At 47.1% G+C, this 19,150-nt stretch overlaps 1 protein-coding gene and 1 pseudogene across 1 annotated transcript in view; both read right to left on the reverse strand.

The window, feature by feature from the left end:
* The window catches only part of SEC61A1 (SEC61 translocon subunit alpha 1), a 19,769-nt gene extending 2,589 nt beyond the window's left edge, over positions 1–17,180 (reverse strand). Inside the window, exons 1-11 of the mRNA XM_066247261.1 lie at positions 16,980–17,180; positions 16,676–16,743; positions 13,687–13,752; positions 13,508–13,586; positions 12,442–12,573; positions 7,988–8,097; positions 7,561–7,714; positions 3,813–3,973; positions 1,156–1,353; positions 689–880; positions 236–312 (exon numbers count right to left, since the gene is read on the reverse strand). Of these exons, the coding sequence (XP_066103358.1) occupies positions 236–312; positions 689–880; positions 1,156–1,353; positions 3,813–3,973; positions 7,561–7,714; positions 7,988–8,097; positions 12,442–12,573; positions 13,508–13,586; positions 13,687–13,752; positions 16,676–16,743; positions 16,980–16,986 (1,244 nt within the window). The 5' untranslated portion in view covers positions 16,987–17,180. The remainder of the gene's footprint in view (positions 1–235; positions 313–688; positions 881–1,155; positions 1,354–3,812; positions 3,974–7,560; positions 7,715–7,987; positions 8,098–12,441; positions 12,574–13,507; positions 13,587–13,686; positions 13,753–16,675; positions 16,744–16,979) is intronic.
* On the reverse strand, positions 11,363–12,226 carry LOC136315613 (chromobox protein homolog 1 pseudogene; annotated as a pseudogene).
* Positions 17,181–19,150: the final 1,970 nt, after the last annotated feature.

A 19,150-nucleotide genomic window follows, 5' to 3' on the forward strand; every position in this document is an offset into this window, starting at 1 on the left:
GTAAATCTAAAGGCTTCAGAGAATTCTTGTTAAGAGAATGAACAAAACTGCCTACTGCCCTTGCTAGGGATTAGAAAACAATCTGAAATTTGCAATGCTGATTTTCTTGCGGACACAGGGGACTGACTATTCTATCCTGTAACCAAGGATAAGATTTAATTAACCAGAACTCTCTAAGCCCGATGAAGATGCCTGATGTGTAAGAAAACCACTGGGACCCAGGGCTGGCACTCACCGATTGAGCTCATGGACCATGGAAGTCTCTCGGTGGCCCCTCATCACCATCTGCTGCTCCTTCAGCTGCTTTGCAACCTGCGGGATGCCCGAGGAGAAGACCACATTCAATTTTAAGCTGGAAATTGAAAGCTGGGTACACATGTCATGGTGGCACTAAACACTCACAGGTTTTCTTCTTTGGCATCCTAACCATGTTTATGTAGAAAATTTTATAACTGCTGCGAAGAAGTCATATGACAAAGGGTGGTTCTAGTTTGGCTCCAGCTCCCCAGGAGAGCACTAATTTACTGCTGAGCTGTCCACGGCTGTAAGGCTTCACCCTAATGCGGAGGTGGCCACAACGTGTGTTCACAGACCATTTTTTTAGGAAGAGGTAACAAATCAAGACCCCTTATACCAATGACAGGAGAGAACTGTTTCTTGGTTTAATCAAACTGTAACTTATACTTACATCTTTGGCAGAGGAGCCCGAGACCTCGATCCAGGTTTTGGAGAAGAATGCACAGGAGCCCAGCATGAACACGATGTACACGACGGCATGGACAGGGTCCTCCAATACAGAACCAAAAGATTCTGGGGGAGACAGGTAATAGCAAAGGCCACCCACTGGGTAAGCGCGTGCGGGACCCCCGGAAGACGTATCCTGGAAAGAAGACACAGGAAGGCTGAGAGTGCCGTTTCATTATACCTTAACGTAAGGACAAAGGCAGTTCTGAGCAGATGAAAAGGTTACAATTTGCTCACATGTCCACAGTGCATTTTTCTTACTAAAAAGAAAATCTGATGTGCTGAATCTGTAGAAGGCATGATTAGGTAATATCTCTGGGTAAAATGTTTGTCACCAGTGAGACACATGGACGTACACCACTGCAACTAGCCACAGCATGAGAACTGGTGTTTGCCAGCAGCCATACTTACAGACCAGGTGCCCAGCAGGCTGACCAGCAAGTTGCCGCTGAAGCGGGCTGACAACATTTGGGAGATGACGTACAGGTTGGACACCAGGGCCGACTGCAGAATGATGGGGATGTTGGAGGTGTAGAAGAGCTTAATAGGGTAGGTGTTGTACTGGCCTCGGTAGCGAGCCGACTTGATGGGCAGGTCCACTCGGAAGCCCTGAAAAGCCAAACAGAGCAGAGTGCTCTCACTGCCTCATTCCACTGTCTGCACAGACACACTCCAGCTGGGCCGGCCAGCCCACACTGGTACCAGGGCGCTCACACCCTCTCCTGACCCACCACTGCACCTGCAGCCACTTTAACAAGGGGTTCCCAGAAAGACAGGCTGAAAAAATACCCCCGAGCCTAGCACAGTGGAATAATTGTTTTTTGTAAAACCAAAACAAAGACAAACAAAAACCCAAAGTCTATCCCATTAAGTGTGCACCAATGTGGACTATGTAAGAGCCGGAGGACATGTGCCCGTCCTAACAGTGGCTCTCTAGTGTTTACACTCCTTAGGGGTGCGTGTTTACGGTGGCCCCAAGACGAGGTCCCCATGGCCTCCATCTCACCCCCCCAGAGCAGCCCTTTGTTTTAAATCATACACAAAAACACTGTTTTTTTAAAATTTTTATTATTATTATTATTTATTTTAGAGAGAGAGAGAGACAAGACAGACAGGGAGAGAGATGAGAAACATCAACCTGTGGTTGCTGCACTTCAGTTGTTCACTAATTGCTTCTCATACGTGGCTTGATTGGAGGGCTCCAGCTGAGCCAGTGACCCTTTGCTCAAGCCAGAGACCTTGGGCTTCAAGCCAGCGACCATAGAGTTACATCTATGATTCCATGCTCAAGCCAGTGACCCCATGCTCAAGCCCGTGAGCTTGCGCTTAAGCCCGTGACCTTGAAGTTTCAAACCTGGGTCCTCAGCATCCCAGGTCGATGCTCTGTATGTTGCGACACCACCAGTCAGGCAGAAACGCTAAGTTTTTTAATGAATATAGCCTCTCCCTCTGAAATCCTTGGAGAATAGAAATGTTTTATCATTTTTTCCAAAGTTTCAGCACTCTTTTATTTTAAACTGATTTTTTTTTAAAGTGAGAGGGAGGGAGAGGAAGAGAGAGAAACACTGATTTGTTGTTCCGCTTATCCATGCATTCACTGGAGATTCTTGTATATGCCCTGACTGGGGATCAAACCCACAATCTTGGCATATTGGAATGATGCCCGAACCAACTGAGCTACGTGGCCAGGGCTCTTTTATATTATTTTTACAAACCCCCCGTGCCTAGGACTCAGAATACATAGGATTTAAAATAAAGTTTTAATGCTCTAACTACAAACACCCACCAAGCTTATGGTGGCATTAAAGCTTATTAATTTGGCACCTGAAGGCACAGGCCTGCCTGGGCCTCAGAAAAAGCGCTTGGCTGGTATAAATGCCTTCCCACAGGCGCTAAACTGTCTTCTCCACTGCTATCCCTTCTTTTCAGTAAGTATCAGGACACAAAGTGGCTGATAAAAAAATACAAAGACTAATTCAACTACAGAAAAAAACCTGACAACTCAGGTTTCTTACTTAGAAACAAGTGACAAGGACTAATAATTCGAAAGGTCAGAGCTCTCAAAAAGAAAAGACTTTTCCAAGATGACGGTCCCTCCAAACACTGCATACACTCCAGGAGAGATGGCGATGAGGCTTTATAGCTTCATGACTTTTCACTTCTCTTGAACTAAAAGCTTAAAGACGCATCTTCTTTATCTGCTGCTCCCAAAGGAACATGATTTCAGAAATGTCACATCTGCCTCAGTTTTGTTTAGTTCAGGCAGGTCCCCTAACTCAATGGAACACGCTAACCCAGCTCCCAGGGAAACCTGCTCCAGTCAAATCCATCCCAGTACCCCAATACCACAGGATGACATGTACCCCCCGGGGTGTGAGTGGGGCATGCACACCCAGGCACTCCAAAACTGCAGTGTGGGTCCCCAGAGCTCCCCAGGGTCCAGTCAAATCCATCCCAGTACCCCAATACCACAGGATGACGTGCACCACCCGGGGCGTGAGTGGGGCTTGCGCACCCAGGCACTCCAGAACTGCAGTGTGGGTCCCCAGAGCTCCCCAGTGTCCAGTCAAATCCATCCCAGTACCCCAATACCACAGGATGACGTGTACCCCCCGGGGTGTGAGTGGGGCATGCGCACCCAGGCACTCCAGAACTGCAGTGTGGGTCCCCAGAGCTCCCCAGTGTCCAGTCAAATCCATCCCAGTACCCCAATACCACAGGATGACGTATACCCCCCGGGGCGTGAGTGGGGCATGCGCACCCAGGCACTCCAGAACTGCAGTGTGGGTCCCCAGAGCTCCCCAGTGTCCAGTCAAATCCATCCCAGTACCCCAATACCACAGGATGACGTATACCCCCCGGGGCGTGAGTGGGGCATGCGCACCCAGGCACTCCAGAACTGCAGTGTGGGTCCCCAGAGCTCCCCAGTGTCCAGTCAAATCCATCCCAGTGCTCCAGTATCACAGGATGACGTGTACCCCCCGGGGTGTGAGTGGGGCATGTGCACCCAGGCATTCCAGAACTGCAGTGTGGGTCCCCAGAGCTCCCCAGGGTGAGTCGGGACGCACCTGGAAATAGATGACCACCGCAAAGACAAAGATGGTGGCAATCAAATTCATGAGATTGGGGAGGTTCTGGCGGTAGAAGGCCTCTCGAAGGGCTCGGACCTTGTCAGTGCGTGTGGCCAGCAGATGAAACAGTGCAATGATGGCACCTTCAAATTCCATCCCTGTTGGTGAAGGAGGGGACACGTGGTAAAGAGACAAGCAGCTTCTTAGTGGCCAAAAGAGAAAATAAAACAAAATTAATTTTGAGATGCATGGTGCCCTACTCCTAATCCACAGTGTACAATGAGTTTTCTCATGCCTCATTTCTATTCTCTCTGTCAAGATTTCAACATGCAGAAATAGTTATCTCATTTTGTTGGTAGGCGAGTCTATGGCCACCAGATGTGTGGAATGATGACCAATTATAAACTCATGAAAGTAGGATCTGAAGGAGTCCTACACTGAAGAGTGGGCTCAGAGCTGCTCATTCATTTCCCGGGAAACCCCCAGCAGTGGAGCGTCCCCAGCTCTGAAGTGCAGGTGGCCCCTGACAAGGTGGGCTTGACATCTCTGTTTCTGACATCAATGATCAAGCAGATAGGACAACGTCAAGTGCCCACCACAAGGCCTGATCCGATCAGAGCCAACACCCCATGTGGACGGATGCTGAACAGAGCTAGGCAAACAGCTAGGAAGTGAGTGGCTTCCTGAGGGGCTGCAGGATCAAGAGCAAGAATGAGTACCTGACCTGAGCACAGGGCAGCAGAGGATGAGTGAGAAGAAGCTGGGGGCACAGGGCATTCGTGAGGCCTAGAAGTCTTATAAATTTTCAAGAAATTTACTAAAATTTCAAAAAATCCAAAAATCCCAGCTAACATAGAAACAGGAGCACTGTATTCGGTCTGTCCTTCCGGGACAGGGTAACGATCCCATCATGAAAACGGGGCCTCGTGCCGGGAGCCCGTGCTATGTCCAGAGCTGTGTCCTGTGGGCAGCTGGGGGGGGCCCTGGGGTCAGTTCTGGGAGTCCACCTATGTACTGCCCCCTCAGGGCACTGGCTCAGGTCTCTAACACAGAATGGGGGACTACCTGCCGCGTTTCCCCGGGCTCAGGTCTCTAACACAGAATGGGGGACCACCTGCTGCATTTCCCGGGCTGTTCCCGGACAGTCTGGAGATGCTGGCATCACTACTGAGTTCTTCTGGAGCCTCTGGGATGGCGCTTCTGGGGAAGCACTCCCTCCTAAATACCAGTGCTTCCTCAGTTCCCGCCCTGTTCCGTGTGGTCAGGTGCCAGCACTGGCCTCTTTCACCACTGGGCAGAATTTAGGGATTTTAAAGCTGGAGCCAAGACAAAGTGTCACTTCACAGAGGATGACGCCCGGGTTGCCCAGGAAGGAAGAGGAACTTGTTCACGCTCAGCCCACTCTAACACTCGCCCATTGCCTCTGTGACCTGAGTGGACTACTCTATCCCTTGTTCACTCTGTGGCAGCCACACGCACTGACCTCAAATGCATCAGGCACGTTCCTAACTCAGGGCCTTGTACCTGATGGCCCCCTTCAAGGAAACGGTCTTCCCCAGTCGCAGGGCTCCTTTCCCTCTGCAGGACCTCGGTTCCCAGACTAACCCTGTGAGGACAGCTGGCCATTTTCATCTTCTTCCTCTGCCCACTGTTCCCTGGGTACCTACAGCCACACCTGACCCGCACAGAACACACGGCCCACTCACCCTGTACTCCCAGGACCTAGAACAGTGCCTGGCCCTTCACAGGACTCTGTAAGTATTTGCTGAATGAAAGGCAATGACACAGGCTCTTGTTCTCTTAACTGTTAACAAAATTCCTTCTTCAAATTCACTCCCTGCAGAATCTCTGGGAACAAGACAGGGCTTCTAAGTGTTAGTTTTACTTCAGGTAAAAGCTGTTGGCAGTTAACACTATCCTGCTAATCCTGCTTTGGGCTGTGCCCACTTGCCCAGGAAAGCAACAATGGCTATCCTCCCAGACCCGAGAGGGTCTCAGTCAGTGATGCATTTCCATGTGGCCAAATCCAGAGTTCCACATGCTGCCTTGTCAGCCCCGCGACCTTTGTGACTTCTGCCCTTTTCTCGCATGACCTTAATCTTCTCCTTTTCCCTCCATTCCTCAGCAAGCATGGCGGTCCTGCAGGCTCGCTCACCACCTACACGCACGTGACTGCAGACTCACCCTTCCTGGTGGCCTTCTCGCCAGCCAGTTCTCAAACACTGCTAGTGGACATCATACTTTTATTTTAAAGCCAGAAACAAACCCACCTTTGGTCACTTCCATCACCCTTGGACGCTCCCCTCTGGCTGTCTTATATTCTTTTCTCCTGACGCCCTGACTCAGCGCTTCCCTCGCGACAGGCTGGCTTGTCAAAGCTGGAAGACTGAATAGTTACCAAACTTCGTTCTCTGCCCTCCACTCCAGCCTGGGGTGACTTCCTCCCTCCAGACTCCCATTCCCATCACCTCACCGGCCTGCTCCTAACTGAAGGCTGCTGCTTGGCTCCACTCTGGCTCTGTCCTGACAGCCCTCCTCATACCTCAGGATGTCCCCAGACCAGTGAGAGGATGGCCTTGCCGTATACCTCTGCTCCTATCCTTCATCCTCCTGCCTTTCACACCCACCCCTCAAAAGTCCTGCCTTCTCGAGACTAAGAGGCATGGACAGGAGTGTGGTGGCTATGGGGGGTGGGGGGAGGGAAGGAGGGAGAGGGGGAGGGGGAGGGGTACAGAGAGAACTGGATGGAGGGTGGCGGAGGACGATCTCTCTTCGGGTGATGGGTATGCAACAGAACTAAATGACAAGATAACCTGGAAATGTTTTCTTTGAATGTATGTACCCTTATTTATTGATGTCACCCCATTAAAATAAAAATTTATAAAAAAAAAAAAAAAAAAAAAAAAAGTCCTGCCTTCTGCCCAAATCTCCCCATTTGCCTTGGAGTTCCAGGAAGTGCTGAGGGAGGAATCAGATCTCGGCTTGCCCACTCTTCTCTGACATTCCTTACCTCTGGCTACCCACTTTTCCTAGTAAATCATTCTTCCTTGTATGTTTAGAACTTATTAAAAACACCCTTTGAGACAAGATATCCTTGGCACTGTTGGTTTAGCACAGAACACTGCATTGTACAGGCTCCACGATGGGCTGGGCATCACGTCCTTTCCTGTTCTTTTTCATTTCATCTTGGCATCTGAGGCTCAGAGGTAGGGGGATTTGCCCAAAGCCACTTACGTACTATTAACAGGAACAGCTAGAAGATCAAGTTCAGGCCTCTTTCACAAAGTTGCCCCTCGCCAGTGCATTGATTCAGTGATTTCATTTTTAGAAACATCTTCACTGAGAGCAAGTGCCAAAACACATAAACATGAGTGTATGAGGCTGTCTGCTGTCTGTGCTGTGTAACAACCAAACCTGGAAATGACCTGCATGTCTGTCGGAAGAAGACTGGTTAAATAAATGCTGCTCTATCCTTGCCACTAAGTTTATACTGCTAGCAAAAATGAGGCAGGATGCATTCTGGCATGGCAAATGTTCATGAAATGCTCTAATGTGGAATATATACGTTATGTACCACGAGCAGAAGCCTGTCTGTTTAAAAAAATTCTGCAGATGCACACAGAAAAGTCAGAAGTAACATACCTTAAACAGAGGTGATTTTCCCTGGATGGGGAGCTTTCAGCTCTTGTTTTGCACATCAGTACTTTTTACCGAGCCCTGCCCGCAGGAAAGGCCAAGTCCTTACCTCGGCCGGTGTTGACAGTGGTGGGGCTGAACGCTTTCCACACGATGGTCTCACAGATGTTAGTGGCGATGAAGAGGGAGATACCAGAGCCCAGGCCGTATCCTTTTTGCAGAAGTTCATCCAAAAGTAGGACAATTAAGCCAGCAACAAAAAGCTGCAAAAATTAAAAAGTAAAAGTGAAGAAACCCAAACAGACTGCACTCCTGCTCTTTCCTTCTCTCAGTAGGGGGCTTCTCTGATATAAATGCTGAAGGCCGAGTAAACAATGGACAACAACACCTTCCTCTGGCGAGTTTAGAAGGGCCAGCACGGGTGTTTTGGCTTCTCAGAAGAAGTTTATTTTATTCATGGTTCAAGTCTGTTATCTGGGCAGTCTGAGTGAGTGTGAGGAGCTACTCAGAGGGGGGAATGTTAGCATAACAATTACCTGAATGGTGATTAACAGGCAGATTCCAGCGCCCATTTCAGAAGGGTCCCCATACATTCCTGTCATCACATACACAATAGACTGGCCAATGGTAATGATCATGCCAAATACTAGAAATCAAAAGAAAACGATGTTCTGAAAGTGCGACATCACACAGTTGTAGAGGAGACAGTTATCGAACAACTACTCTGTGCCAGGCACCACGGAGAACAAAGCTGACGAACACTGACTCTCCAAGGAGCGTGGTCCAAGAAAAACCCACAATCACATCATCAGAGTATACGATAACTCAATGCCTGGGAACAGAAGCAGATGAGCTTTTTAATTCACCTCCTACATCCACTTTCCTGTCAGTGACAGGAAGAAAAGAGTCAGAATGTGACAATGTGGTTCTTACGGAAGACAAATCAGGGAGCAAAATCTAATGAAGACACCATTCCAAGGCACATAAGTTGGCGATGGCCCAACCCACAGCATTCAAACTCAGAGTAGGCTGCTCGGGTTCGGGAGGGCTCCTGAGTTAACTACACACCTGGGCCACCTCTACAGGGTTATCACCTCAGCCTGGGTCCAGAACACAGATAACTAACTCTGGGCTAAAGGGGTCCCTTCCCAGTTTGTATGTAAATTTTTATCTTTTATTTTAAGGAAAAACCTCAGAATGCTATCAATTTAGTCACTTGTCCTATTTCCTCGGCCACAAAACTCTCTTGACCCAATAGTAGCTTTCCTTTTTGTAGTCTGTCTTTGTTTCTTTTATTATACTTCACTGTTAGGCACAATGGAATCGGAATATTTTCACTGGTTCCACAGGACTAGATGAATCTTCAAGTATGGGTTTTGGCTTCAAGTTCAGCTTTCTGGTTAGTTTGTCAAATCTGATTTAGTAAAATAAAATTGTATTCCGGAGTGCCCGTCAAATGTAGTCTGTATTTAACTTTTAAAAAACTGCTCACTGACACTGAATTCTCAAAACAAAGGAAATTTTAAAAATTGTCAAGACCAAAGAAAAAATAGACAATTTGTGCTTCTGAAAATTTACATATATATATTTTAAAATCCTGATTTGTGCCTGAAACTTACAAGTTTAAATCAGATTAGCCATTTTCGCTCAATTACTTAACCTACTAAAGATTTCTTCCACATGCTGGAGGAAACTATGGCTGGAGCCAGACTGACGGTGGCGCAGTGGAGAGAGTGCTGACCTGGGTGCTGAGGTCGTCGGCTTGAGTGAGGGCCATCTGGCTTGAGCGCAGGCTCACCAGCTTGAACACGGGGTGGCCGGCTTGAGCGTGGGATCAACAACATGATCCCATGGTCACTGGCTTGAGCAAGGGGTCACTGGCTCGGTTGGAGACCCTGGTCAAGGCACATATGAGAAGCAACCATTGAACAACTAAAGTGCTGCAATTATGAGTTGATGCTTCTCATCTCTCCCTTCCTGTCCCTCTCTCCCTCCTGATAAAAAAAAAAAGAAAAAAAGAAAGAGAAAGAAAAAGGAAATATGGCTGGGCACAAAACTATTAACTATCACTTCCTAATTATATATTTCAGTTCAGCCAGAGGCTGAATATGGATCGTTTTGATGGCTGTTTATTGTTAACAGTGCCATTAATTTGCTATGAGGCAAATATGATTATTCCCATTTTTACAGATGAAGAAACAAACTGAGATATAAGAGCAGTCATTTAACTTTGTCCAAAGTCACAAAGTTGGGTTGAGAGGAAGACCTTTCCCCTAAGTTGATACTTTTTAAACTCCCAGAGGAAAACACCTACCAAATATCTACTATGTGCCAGGCACTGAGGTATTTTACAAACGTTATTCCACTGGATTCTTACGATAGCTCTAAGTACACATCATCTCCTCCGAAGTAGTAAGGACATGTGCCTGTTGGGGGGAAATCTCCAAGCCCTACTCCTTCCTGTCGATCACGCAGCACTGGAGGCAATGGTCATCCTCTCCCCCGCCTTGTCCAGCCCGGCCAAGTTCCTGCACCATGGCGTTCCCACAAGTGTTTTCTTTCTTCCTTTCTTCTTTCCTTCCCTCCTCTCTTTCCTTTCCCTTTCTTTTCTAAGGATTATAAATCTATATAGTTTAATTAAGAAAGAAACTGACATTATAGCATGAAGTTTATATTTAAACAAACTTTAACTGAAACCTAACAGTTGCCTAATAAGATTTTACACTGGAGTCCCAGGTCTGGCTTGAGCCATCAAGCTGAGTCTCATGAGTCAAGACAGCATTGTGGGTGTTAGTTAATTCTTAGGATTAAAAATAGATTTTTGTTTTGTTTTGTGTTTTAAAATGAACCACAGTCCTAGTAGGAAGATTTAATCTTCTGAGACCAGGGCTTTTGAAATAATCCAACTCCTGAAGTGATTCGATGACCTTGTGCTGTTGGTGACTGAACCCTGCCACCGATGGTTTCAGAGTTCCATGTTCAAAACACCAAGAAGCACCAAGAGCTTCCCACCCTAAGAGCACGGGCCCTTCTCTCGACTCTCACACCTCCTATGCCACCCTCTTCCTCTCCCTAAATACCTCAGCCAGGGGCTTGGAAAAGAAAGGGTCTTCTTGTCAATTTCAAGAATTAGCACCTCTAAGTCAGAATAATCTACCTATGTACACGCTCCAATGAAAGACTCCCTTCTCAGCCAGTTTCCATCCCCAAAACAGCAGCTTTGGTGACCTATAAACGAGCTCAGTTCTTTGCTGGGAACAGCTTTAAGCTCAGGCAGGGAACACCTTGGCTTGTAAGTTTCAGGCATTCCGAGTTTTTAAATATTCTCCACTGTCCTTCTTTAGATTGCCAATGATATTTTTCTCTTTTTAGCTAGAGAGACAGAGAGACAGGAAGAGAGAGAGATAAGATGTATCAACTCATAGTTAGTTGTTTATTGATTGCATCTTATTCATGCCCTGACTGGGGGGCTCCAGTTGAGCCAGTGACCCCTTGCTTAAGCCAGCAACCTTAAGCTTCAAGCAAGCTGCAAAAAGTACAGTAAACTCTATTGGGAAGAAGGCTGTCGGTTGTGGAGATGCTCTGTGAAGATCTCTAGTATCTTTCTGCTCTCCCACACACCCGCTCTGTAAGTTCTGTCTTTCACAGAAGGCCCTTTCCTTTTCTCAGCAAAGTGCAGGACGGATTACCTCGAAACACGTATCCTCCTTCCTCGCCACTGGGATGGATGTGCAAACTACACAGCATGGAATGGCTTTAAAACACATGGCCTACTGTTGGGCACAGAAACTATACTGGTTTTTCAAGGAACATCTTCTCAAGCCACCTCGATGGTGTCAAGACAAGAACTCCTTCGCCTCCTCACTTGATATATCCACAGTCAGATGTGACAGGGGCTAGTACTAGGAGAGTTAATTCTTGTCATCTTTTCTGTCATCGTCTTCCAGGGGTTAGGAATGCCACGTCAGCCTTTCCTCATGGAAGGCTACAACAACCTGGGCACCTGGCACTGGCTTCCTGGGCAGGGACCCGGTCAGCTTCAGCAGTTTGTCCATCAGTTTTTCCAGAACATTAGTTCGCCACTAAAGTCTATAGCTCCGATAATCTGCTCCGGCTCCAACCCCAGGCACAGCCTAATGGCTTTTCTGACTCTTCTTTGGTTCATTCTCTACTCCATTATCTTCAGAATCAGAGTCAGCTTTGCCCTGGCTTCCTTCTGATTTATGTCATGTGCTAGTTTTTATAAGATTTTATTTATTGATTATACAGAGAGGAGAGGGGCAGTGGAGCAAGAAGTACCAACTTATAGTTGCTTCACTTTAGTTGTTCAATGCTTGACTAGACAAGCCCAGGGTTTCGGACCGCCGACATCAGCATTCCAGGTCGCTGCTCTATCCACTGCGCCACCCCAGGCCAGGCTCATATGCTCTTTTCTGTTCTGTAGGAACTCGGCAGTGAAACTGGGGCAGTCGAGGCTCTCTTCTGGCCCCCATGTGTGGTCCTCATGAGAACCCTTTCCACTTGGAGGTACTCCACTTTGCCCTTCACCACTCAGTGGCCCAGAACTCTTTCACCACACCCTCCTCTGCCTTCTCTGCTAGCACCTCCTCCACTCTCTTCTTGTTCTGTTCTGTCCCCACCGTGCCCGACAGTTTTCTGATGTAAGGGTGATACTGCTCAGAGTAGCCTCAAGAGCGTGAGAGGACTGCACTGACACGTCGTGTTGGGCAGGCCAGAGGAGTGGCGCCCAGAAAAGCAACAGACCAGGTGGTCATGGTCAAGCCCCTTACTGAAGCAGTGTACTGCAGACCCTGGCCAATGGTCCCCCAAAAAAAGTCTTTCTTGCTAACACAGGCCACAGAGTACCTGCAGGGTCGCTGGGCCAAGTAAGTTAGTGTACAAAGAACAAAACTGTTTGGATGTCCCAAACTTACAGCAAACTTAAATTCTCAACTACAGGTATTTGAACATCATTCGAAATTTCACTTACACTTCTGGGCTCCATTGAAGAGGGCTCGGTCTTTTGGGGTGTCACCAACTTCAATTATTTTGGCGCCAGCCAAGAGCTGCATGATGAGGCCAGAGGTGACAATAGGAGAGATACCCAGCTCCATCAATGTGCCTGAGAAAAAGGGGGCAAAACACAGCCCGTATTAGCTTAGAAAAGCAATACATTATTAAGAAAATGAGCAAAATCTGACTTTGTATCGCTTATACAAATCCAGTGTGCTTCGGTTTGCTAGCAGCTTTTAATTTAGAGAATAATCCCCCAATATCAACAACTACAGCATAATTCAATTCACTCTGCGCAGTTTGCCAGGCCATATCTTATTCTGTTTCGGAAGTCACGTGGCTTTTAAACAGATAGCTGCATTCAAATTCACCAAAAACAGAGTCATTCTGGTTTTATACAGATAAGAAAGATTTGTTTCTTCATCAGTTACTAAAAGTAACATTCAAATAATTTCCAGAGTCTGAAAAGAGAGCCTGTGCAATTGTAGTTAGCTATGAATAAACTTCCACTTCCATTATGCTAAAATACTTATAATTGATTTGAAACCTAATTTGAACTACATTTAAAAAATAAGTTAATCAAAAACAGTTCTGACATGAAAGCTGAAGACCCTTCCCCCCAAGGTAATTAGGTAAGATATACAAAACAGTGTTACATACTTTTCTGGCACATACATGTAACCCACAGACATGAAAAAGATGCAGCTGAGAAACAAATGGCATATTCTAAAGGTTATGAAAATACTAGATAGGTAGAAATATCATTATTTAAGTTGTTTAAAAAGCACTCTAGTTTTCCCATAATTTTTCATTCTCTGACATAGATTTAATCTTATTACAGGTTTTGTACTATTCACATGCAATTCTGAATATGATAACATGCCTTGATGCTGAATTCTGCATTTACCAAGGCACAGCACACTGACATTCTTCCCAAACATGCTCTGAACAAAAGCCACATAAAGCCAAAGCCTGCAATTTAACTACAGGAGGTGGTCAAGCCCGCGGTGCACAGAAAGAGGTGCAGAGAGCCAGAATTCTACCTCGATTGGAGGCCAGAATCACTCTTATCCAATAGAAAGGGTCGGCAGAGTCTGAAGACATGATACCAAACAGGGGGATCTGGAAAGAAGTAGAGAGGAGAGGAGTCAGTGCACCTGTCTCCAGCCCTCTAACCCCTGCGACCCTCACCTCGATAAGAGAACAGGACACCTGCACTTACCTGGCAGCATACCAAGAAAATGAAGAGAGTGATAGCAGTCCACAGCACTTTCTCCTTAAACTGAATCTATGTAGAAGAGAATAAATTAAGGCAACAAGTTATTGTCATAAGCATATAGAAATGGACTCTGATCAGACCCTTTTCTCTGTTCACCAGAAAAGCAAGCCTTGAACAATCCAAACCATGTACCAAACATAAGTACCAAAATACAAGTACAAGCATTGCAGGCTTTCTATGTATAAGGCACATATGCAAAGACCTTCATAGGCCTTACCTCATTTGATCCTTGTACTACATACGATTATTATTTTTATTTTACAATAAAAAAATATTGAGTCTCAGAAAGGCCAAGAAATTTGTCCCAAAGCCCACAGTTGAAGTGAGTTTGAGTCCAAATATATGCTTTTAACCATTAGCATTAACAGTTTAGGATCAGATTCAAGATAAAAAAATGTTACCATAGAAACCAGAAGAGCCCTTACAACGTATGAACTATCCCCATTCATTTGAAAGTGTTTATTTCTTTATTTTTATTTACTTTTTAATTGAGAGGAGGGGAGATGGATTCCTGCATGTGCCCTGACCTGGATTCACCCGGCGATCCCTGTCCGAGGCCGATACTTTGCCCATCTGGGGCCATGCTCACAACTGACCTATTTTTAGTGCCTGAGGTGGTGGCTCCACAGAGCCATCCTCAGTGCTGAGGGCCAACACACTAGAATCAATCATGCCATGGCTGTGGGAGGGAAAGACAGAGAGAGGGGGGGGGTAGGGGAGAAGCAGATGGTCACACCTCCTGTGTGCTCTGACTGGGCATCAAACCTGGGACTTCCACATGCTGGTTGATGCTCTACCATTGAGCAAACTGGCTAGGGCTGAAAGTGTTTTGTAACTGACAAAATCTTGTTATTCTGGAGGAAACTAATTTGGAATTTGTGGCTGTTCACTATGCAGCACATTTTCTATGAATTAAGGGTATAACAATAAACAGTTTGGGTGGGAGGGCAGGGAGAGCTGCAAGCTTAACCTCCCCACTAACTACTAGTAGCATCTAAGACTTTTCACATCTCTTCAAGTATGTAAGTAGGATATGCTACACTTCAGAATCATTTTATAGATGACTCATAAGAACCACTAGAAGTTTAGATGCCCCGCCCAAGGACCCCCACTAGTAAGCAGTAGAGTGGGGATTCTTCTGAGCCTTCTGCCTCAAACTCAGTGTCCTCATTAGTACACGGCAGGAATGGCGGTAAGTGATTTAAAAACACCGCAATATTGTGCAGACTAAGGATCTTTACGTGGAAATGCCTTGTGAATGACTGTATTAAGTGAACAAAATGTGTTCTTAAAATACTTTTTAATTTGAGAGGAAGAGAAACCTAAGCAAGCACTAAGCCAGAGTCCTGGCTCTCTGGTCAGAATAGAAGTTCGGTCCTGTCTACCAGTTTAGGCCGTGACAACACAATCACACAAAGGCAGTGCAATTCCATGCTCAGATACTCTGTGTGAAGTGTAGTCAGTTCACAGAACTCTGCCTCCTCTTGGGAATGCTCCTATTTCCACTTGTCATCATACCACACCAGATAATTAGGAAGCTCAGAGAGGCTTCTCATTTGTCAGTAACTAAGTCTCTCCTAGATGCAGCCAAATTCAGCAGTGAAACATCAAAAACTGTTTATCCAAGTCTTGTCTACGCTACCTTTTAAATAGCCCCTATATTTATCCGTATCTCCGAGTTCACTCCCATAGTTCACTTTCTATTGCAAAAGCCTCTAAACCACTCCAAGTCTCTATCCTACTCTCAAAGCAATTTTCTAACCTGACTGGCTCCTAATGCTCCCCACCTACCCTTATGCTCTGTCCGTACTGAACTACATCTAACTCTCTCCAGCCTGCTTGTCTTCACTGCCTTTGCATATTCCTTATGTCTGGCGTTCCTTTCTGTCACTTCAAGAAAACTTCTATTCTTCCATCCAAACCACCACCAGACATCCCACTTTCCAGAGTTAATCCCTTCTGAAGCCAGTGCTATACTTTGCATATATTTTCACAGCTCCATCTACCACACTTAAGCTACAAGGCTAATGTCACACAGCTAGTAAGAGGCTGAGAGGCTGAGTGAAGGGCAGACCCCAGGCTTGCCTGCCTCCAGAGCCTCCCTTTCTACTCTGCTAGAGGGGGAAGGGGCGGGGTGGGTGTGGCAGAAGAGCTATGCATATTAGTCCATCAAAGGCAGTACATATGTCCAAAAAGAGAGAGAAAGAAAAGGATGCTCCAGGAACCTAAGTGTCTATGTTGCTGTCAAGCACACATATGTGAATGCATGAACAATAGCCTGAAAAGAATGAAGACAAAATATATAACTATTCTTTAAGAACTCAATGAAATATTTCTTCATTGACAGCTTTACTTATATTGGCGACTCTCACAATCAGGGCCTGTAGCGGCGGAAATTCTGACAGATTCTATCTTTCCATGTTTTAATGTGCCCACTGTAAGAGGCAGGGTTCGTAACATGCCTTTCGTCTCAGTTAATCTGGCAGCCTACGAAAAGGCAGACACTTGTTTGTACAGACCAGTGACTGCCCTCAGCTGCTTTTAGCAGCTGGTTACAAAGAGCATCTCCTAAAAAAAAAAAAAAAAAAAAATCCAAGTTCTGATGTGCTCCTGTTGGAGGTGAAAGGGAAGGGTAACGACCCGAGTGTCCTGGGGCTTTCGAGGCCTTACTCAGTCACTGCCAGGCTCGATCTGGGACAGGGCACACTCGGGGCTGTGTCCACAGGGGTAAGGATGCTCCGAATAAAGCCCGGTGACTTCGGTGGAAACTCCCACACGAGAAGGTCACCTCTCCACCAGTCAACCACACTCTGGGGGCAGAGCAGGTGGGCGCGCTTTCACCGGCGTGCTGAAGCCATTTTCAATAGTACTGTGAACTTCAAGGGCCCGGAGTGCCACGAAGCCTCCTCTGACGGCGATCTGGGGGACTCACCTTTCTCTCCGGCTTCTGAATCTCCGGCAGGATGACACAGAAGGGCTTGATGACTTCCAGGAACTTGACTTGGATGGGAGAAACAAAGGCAGAGTCAGGGCTCGGAGAAGGCCGCTACCCCAGGGAGCCTTCCGCCCACGTTGTGTTAGGACAGGGGAGCAGGCCGAGGACCGGGACGCGTGGGGATCCCGACAAGGGCCCGGCCCGCCTGGCAGGCCTGGCGGGCGGGCACCTGCCCGGACCGGTGAGAGGAAGAGGGATGTGATCCATCCCGGCGGAACCGGGGCTTCCCCAAGGGACTCACTCGCCATGGCGGCGGCTGCTCGGGCTCCGCGTCCTGCTTCGGCTCCACTTCGCTCTGCGTGAGGCGACGCTACCCCCGGCCCAGCCTGCAATGGGCCACGGCACCTCCGCCGAGAGACACGTCAGTGATAGCACCGGCGTGAGCGGGGCGGGGCGGAGCCGGGCCGGGGCAGACAGTAGGCCGCTTCCGCTTCCTGCCACGCGCTAAGGGCTGGCCCCGGCTCCGCGCCGCCTCCGCGGAGACCACAACTCCCGGCATGCAGCGGGGCTCTCGGTCTGCAGCGGGGCTCCCACGGCCTGCCTGGGAGAAGGTGCTCACTCGGCAGGGCGGGGCCTGGCGGCTCGGGGAGCGCGGGGCAGGCCGGGAATGGAGTGTAGGGCTGAGTCCACTTGGTAACGCGAGAGTGCGCAGGGAAGGGAGGGTTTGCCCGGTCTCCGTACTGAAGCGGTGCTGGCTGGTGGAGAAAGTGAGGTAGTGCTGGAATCTGCCTGTGCCCCCGGCTGTGCCAGCGAGCGGAGTCCTGGTTAAGGTGACCAATCGTCCTCCTTTAGGGAGGACAGTCTTTCTTTTGTAAGTTCCGCCCTCCCTGGAAAAGTGTCCTCCTTTTTGATATTGGAAGACTAATCTGTAAATGTCCGTAGTCGATCAGTGCAGTCCATTCATTGCGTGTGATGTGATGTATTTGTATCTAAATGAGACTTTTTTCTTACAATTATTATTAAGAATTAATAGGCATCTAAGCATAATTACAATATAAAATATTACAAATGTTTTTATTATTCATTTATCATATTATAGTGTATTATTGTTGCAATGAATAAAATGTTTCTTTTATTTATATTGTTATCCTTAATTTATTTTTGTCCTCCTTTTCATTGTAAAAAAGTTGGTCACCTTACTTCCATGCCTTTCGCAGCACTTACAGCAGGCTTCGTTCCAGGGCCGACCACAGTGCCGGTACCTAGTAGGGCCCTCACGACCCTCGTTAGTATTCAGCAAACCCAGTGCCTGTCCTGGGCCGGGAAATGACAGCCGAGCCCTGCCATCTGAGGACGAACGGGTTTAGTGTAGAGAGAGACAGACCTCAGAGAAGAGCTGGGGCAGCTAAGGAAATGGTCCGGCCCACTAGGAAATTCAGGAAGGCCTCCTGGAGTAGTTCGGTTGCTTTTGCGCCAAACCCAGACGGATTTCAGGGAGACGAAATGAGGAAGGAGGGCGCTCCAGGTTGAGGAACCCGTTGATGGCGGTGTGACTGCTTAAGATCTTTGCGGAAAGAAACCTTGGTTTTGGTTGGGGCAAAGGTTACGCGTGATGGAGAACAAGAGGATTTAGTGTTCGTGGACATTGCAGTGGGTAGGTCATGGGGTGCTAGGTGGGGAGTTGGATTTATTTTCAATGCATCTATAATTAAGGCTAACATGTACATAATCTAAAAGAGATTTCATGCCATGAGCACTGGAGGAGGAGGAGGAGGAGATGGACGCTGCTGGCTGGGGATTAGGGAATATTTCATGGAGCTAAATCCTGACGTGGACAGGTGGAAGTTGGAGGCGCACATGTGGCAAGATGCTGTTTTGCATTAATAATTTAGGGATTGCTTTTTCTACTTTCCCCTACTCTCATTTGTAGCAGGTAGCCAAGACAGGAAGTATTTTTTTTCTTTTTTAAAGGTTAAATAGATTTTTTTCTCTTTTTTCTTTTAAAAAATTTATTGGGGTGACATTAGTTAATAGGATCATATAGGTTTCAAGTATACAATTCTATGATACATGGTCTGTATGTTGCATTGTGTGCCCACCAGCCAAAGTCAAATCATCTTCATGGGCATATAGTTGACCCCCTTTAACCTTTATTAACCCACTGCCCTCTTCCCTGTAGTAACCACTGTACCGTGGAAGTCTTTTAAAACCTAACCCAGGAATGGAAAACTCAAATTACTACAGTAGGCAGATGGGCAGCTTCAGTTAGTAAAATGGTTCAGATGTGACATCACTTGATACAATCCCCCACACAAAAAATTAAACCTGGTCTATTCTTCTAGAACTGCTTCTGAAATGCAGCCCCATCTTTCCATTAGGACCCATTGATCTGGAGTTTTGGCCAGAATCTATAACTGGCAGTCTCTGGGTTAAATTCAGCAGGTAGCTCAGAGGTGGTATTTATATGCCCTG

Source organism: Saccopteryx bilineata, chromosome 11 (assembly GCF_036850765.1).
Source record: "Saccopteryx bilineata isolate mSacBil1 chromosome 11, mSacBil1_pri_phased_curated, whole genome shotgun sequence".
Taxonomy (NCBI): Eukaryota; Metazoa; Chordata; class Mammalia; order Chiroptera; family Emballonuridae; genus Saccopteryx; species Saccopteryx bilineata.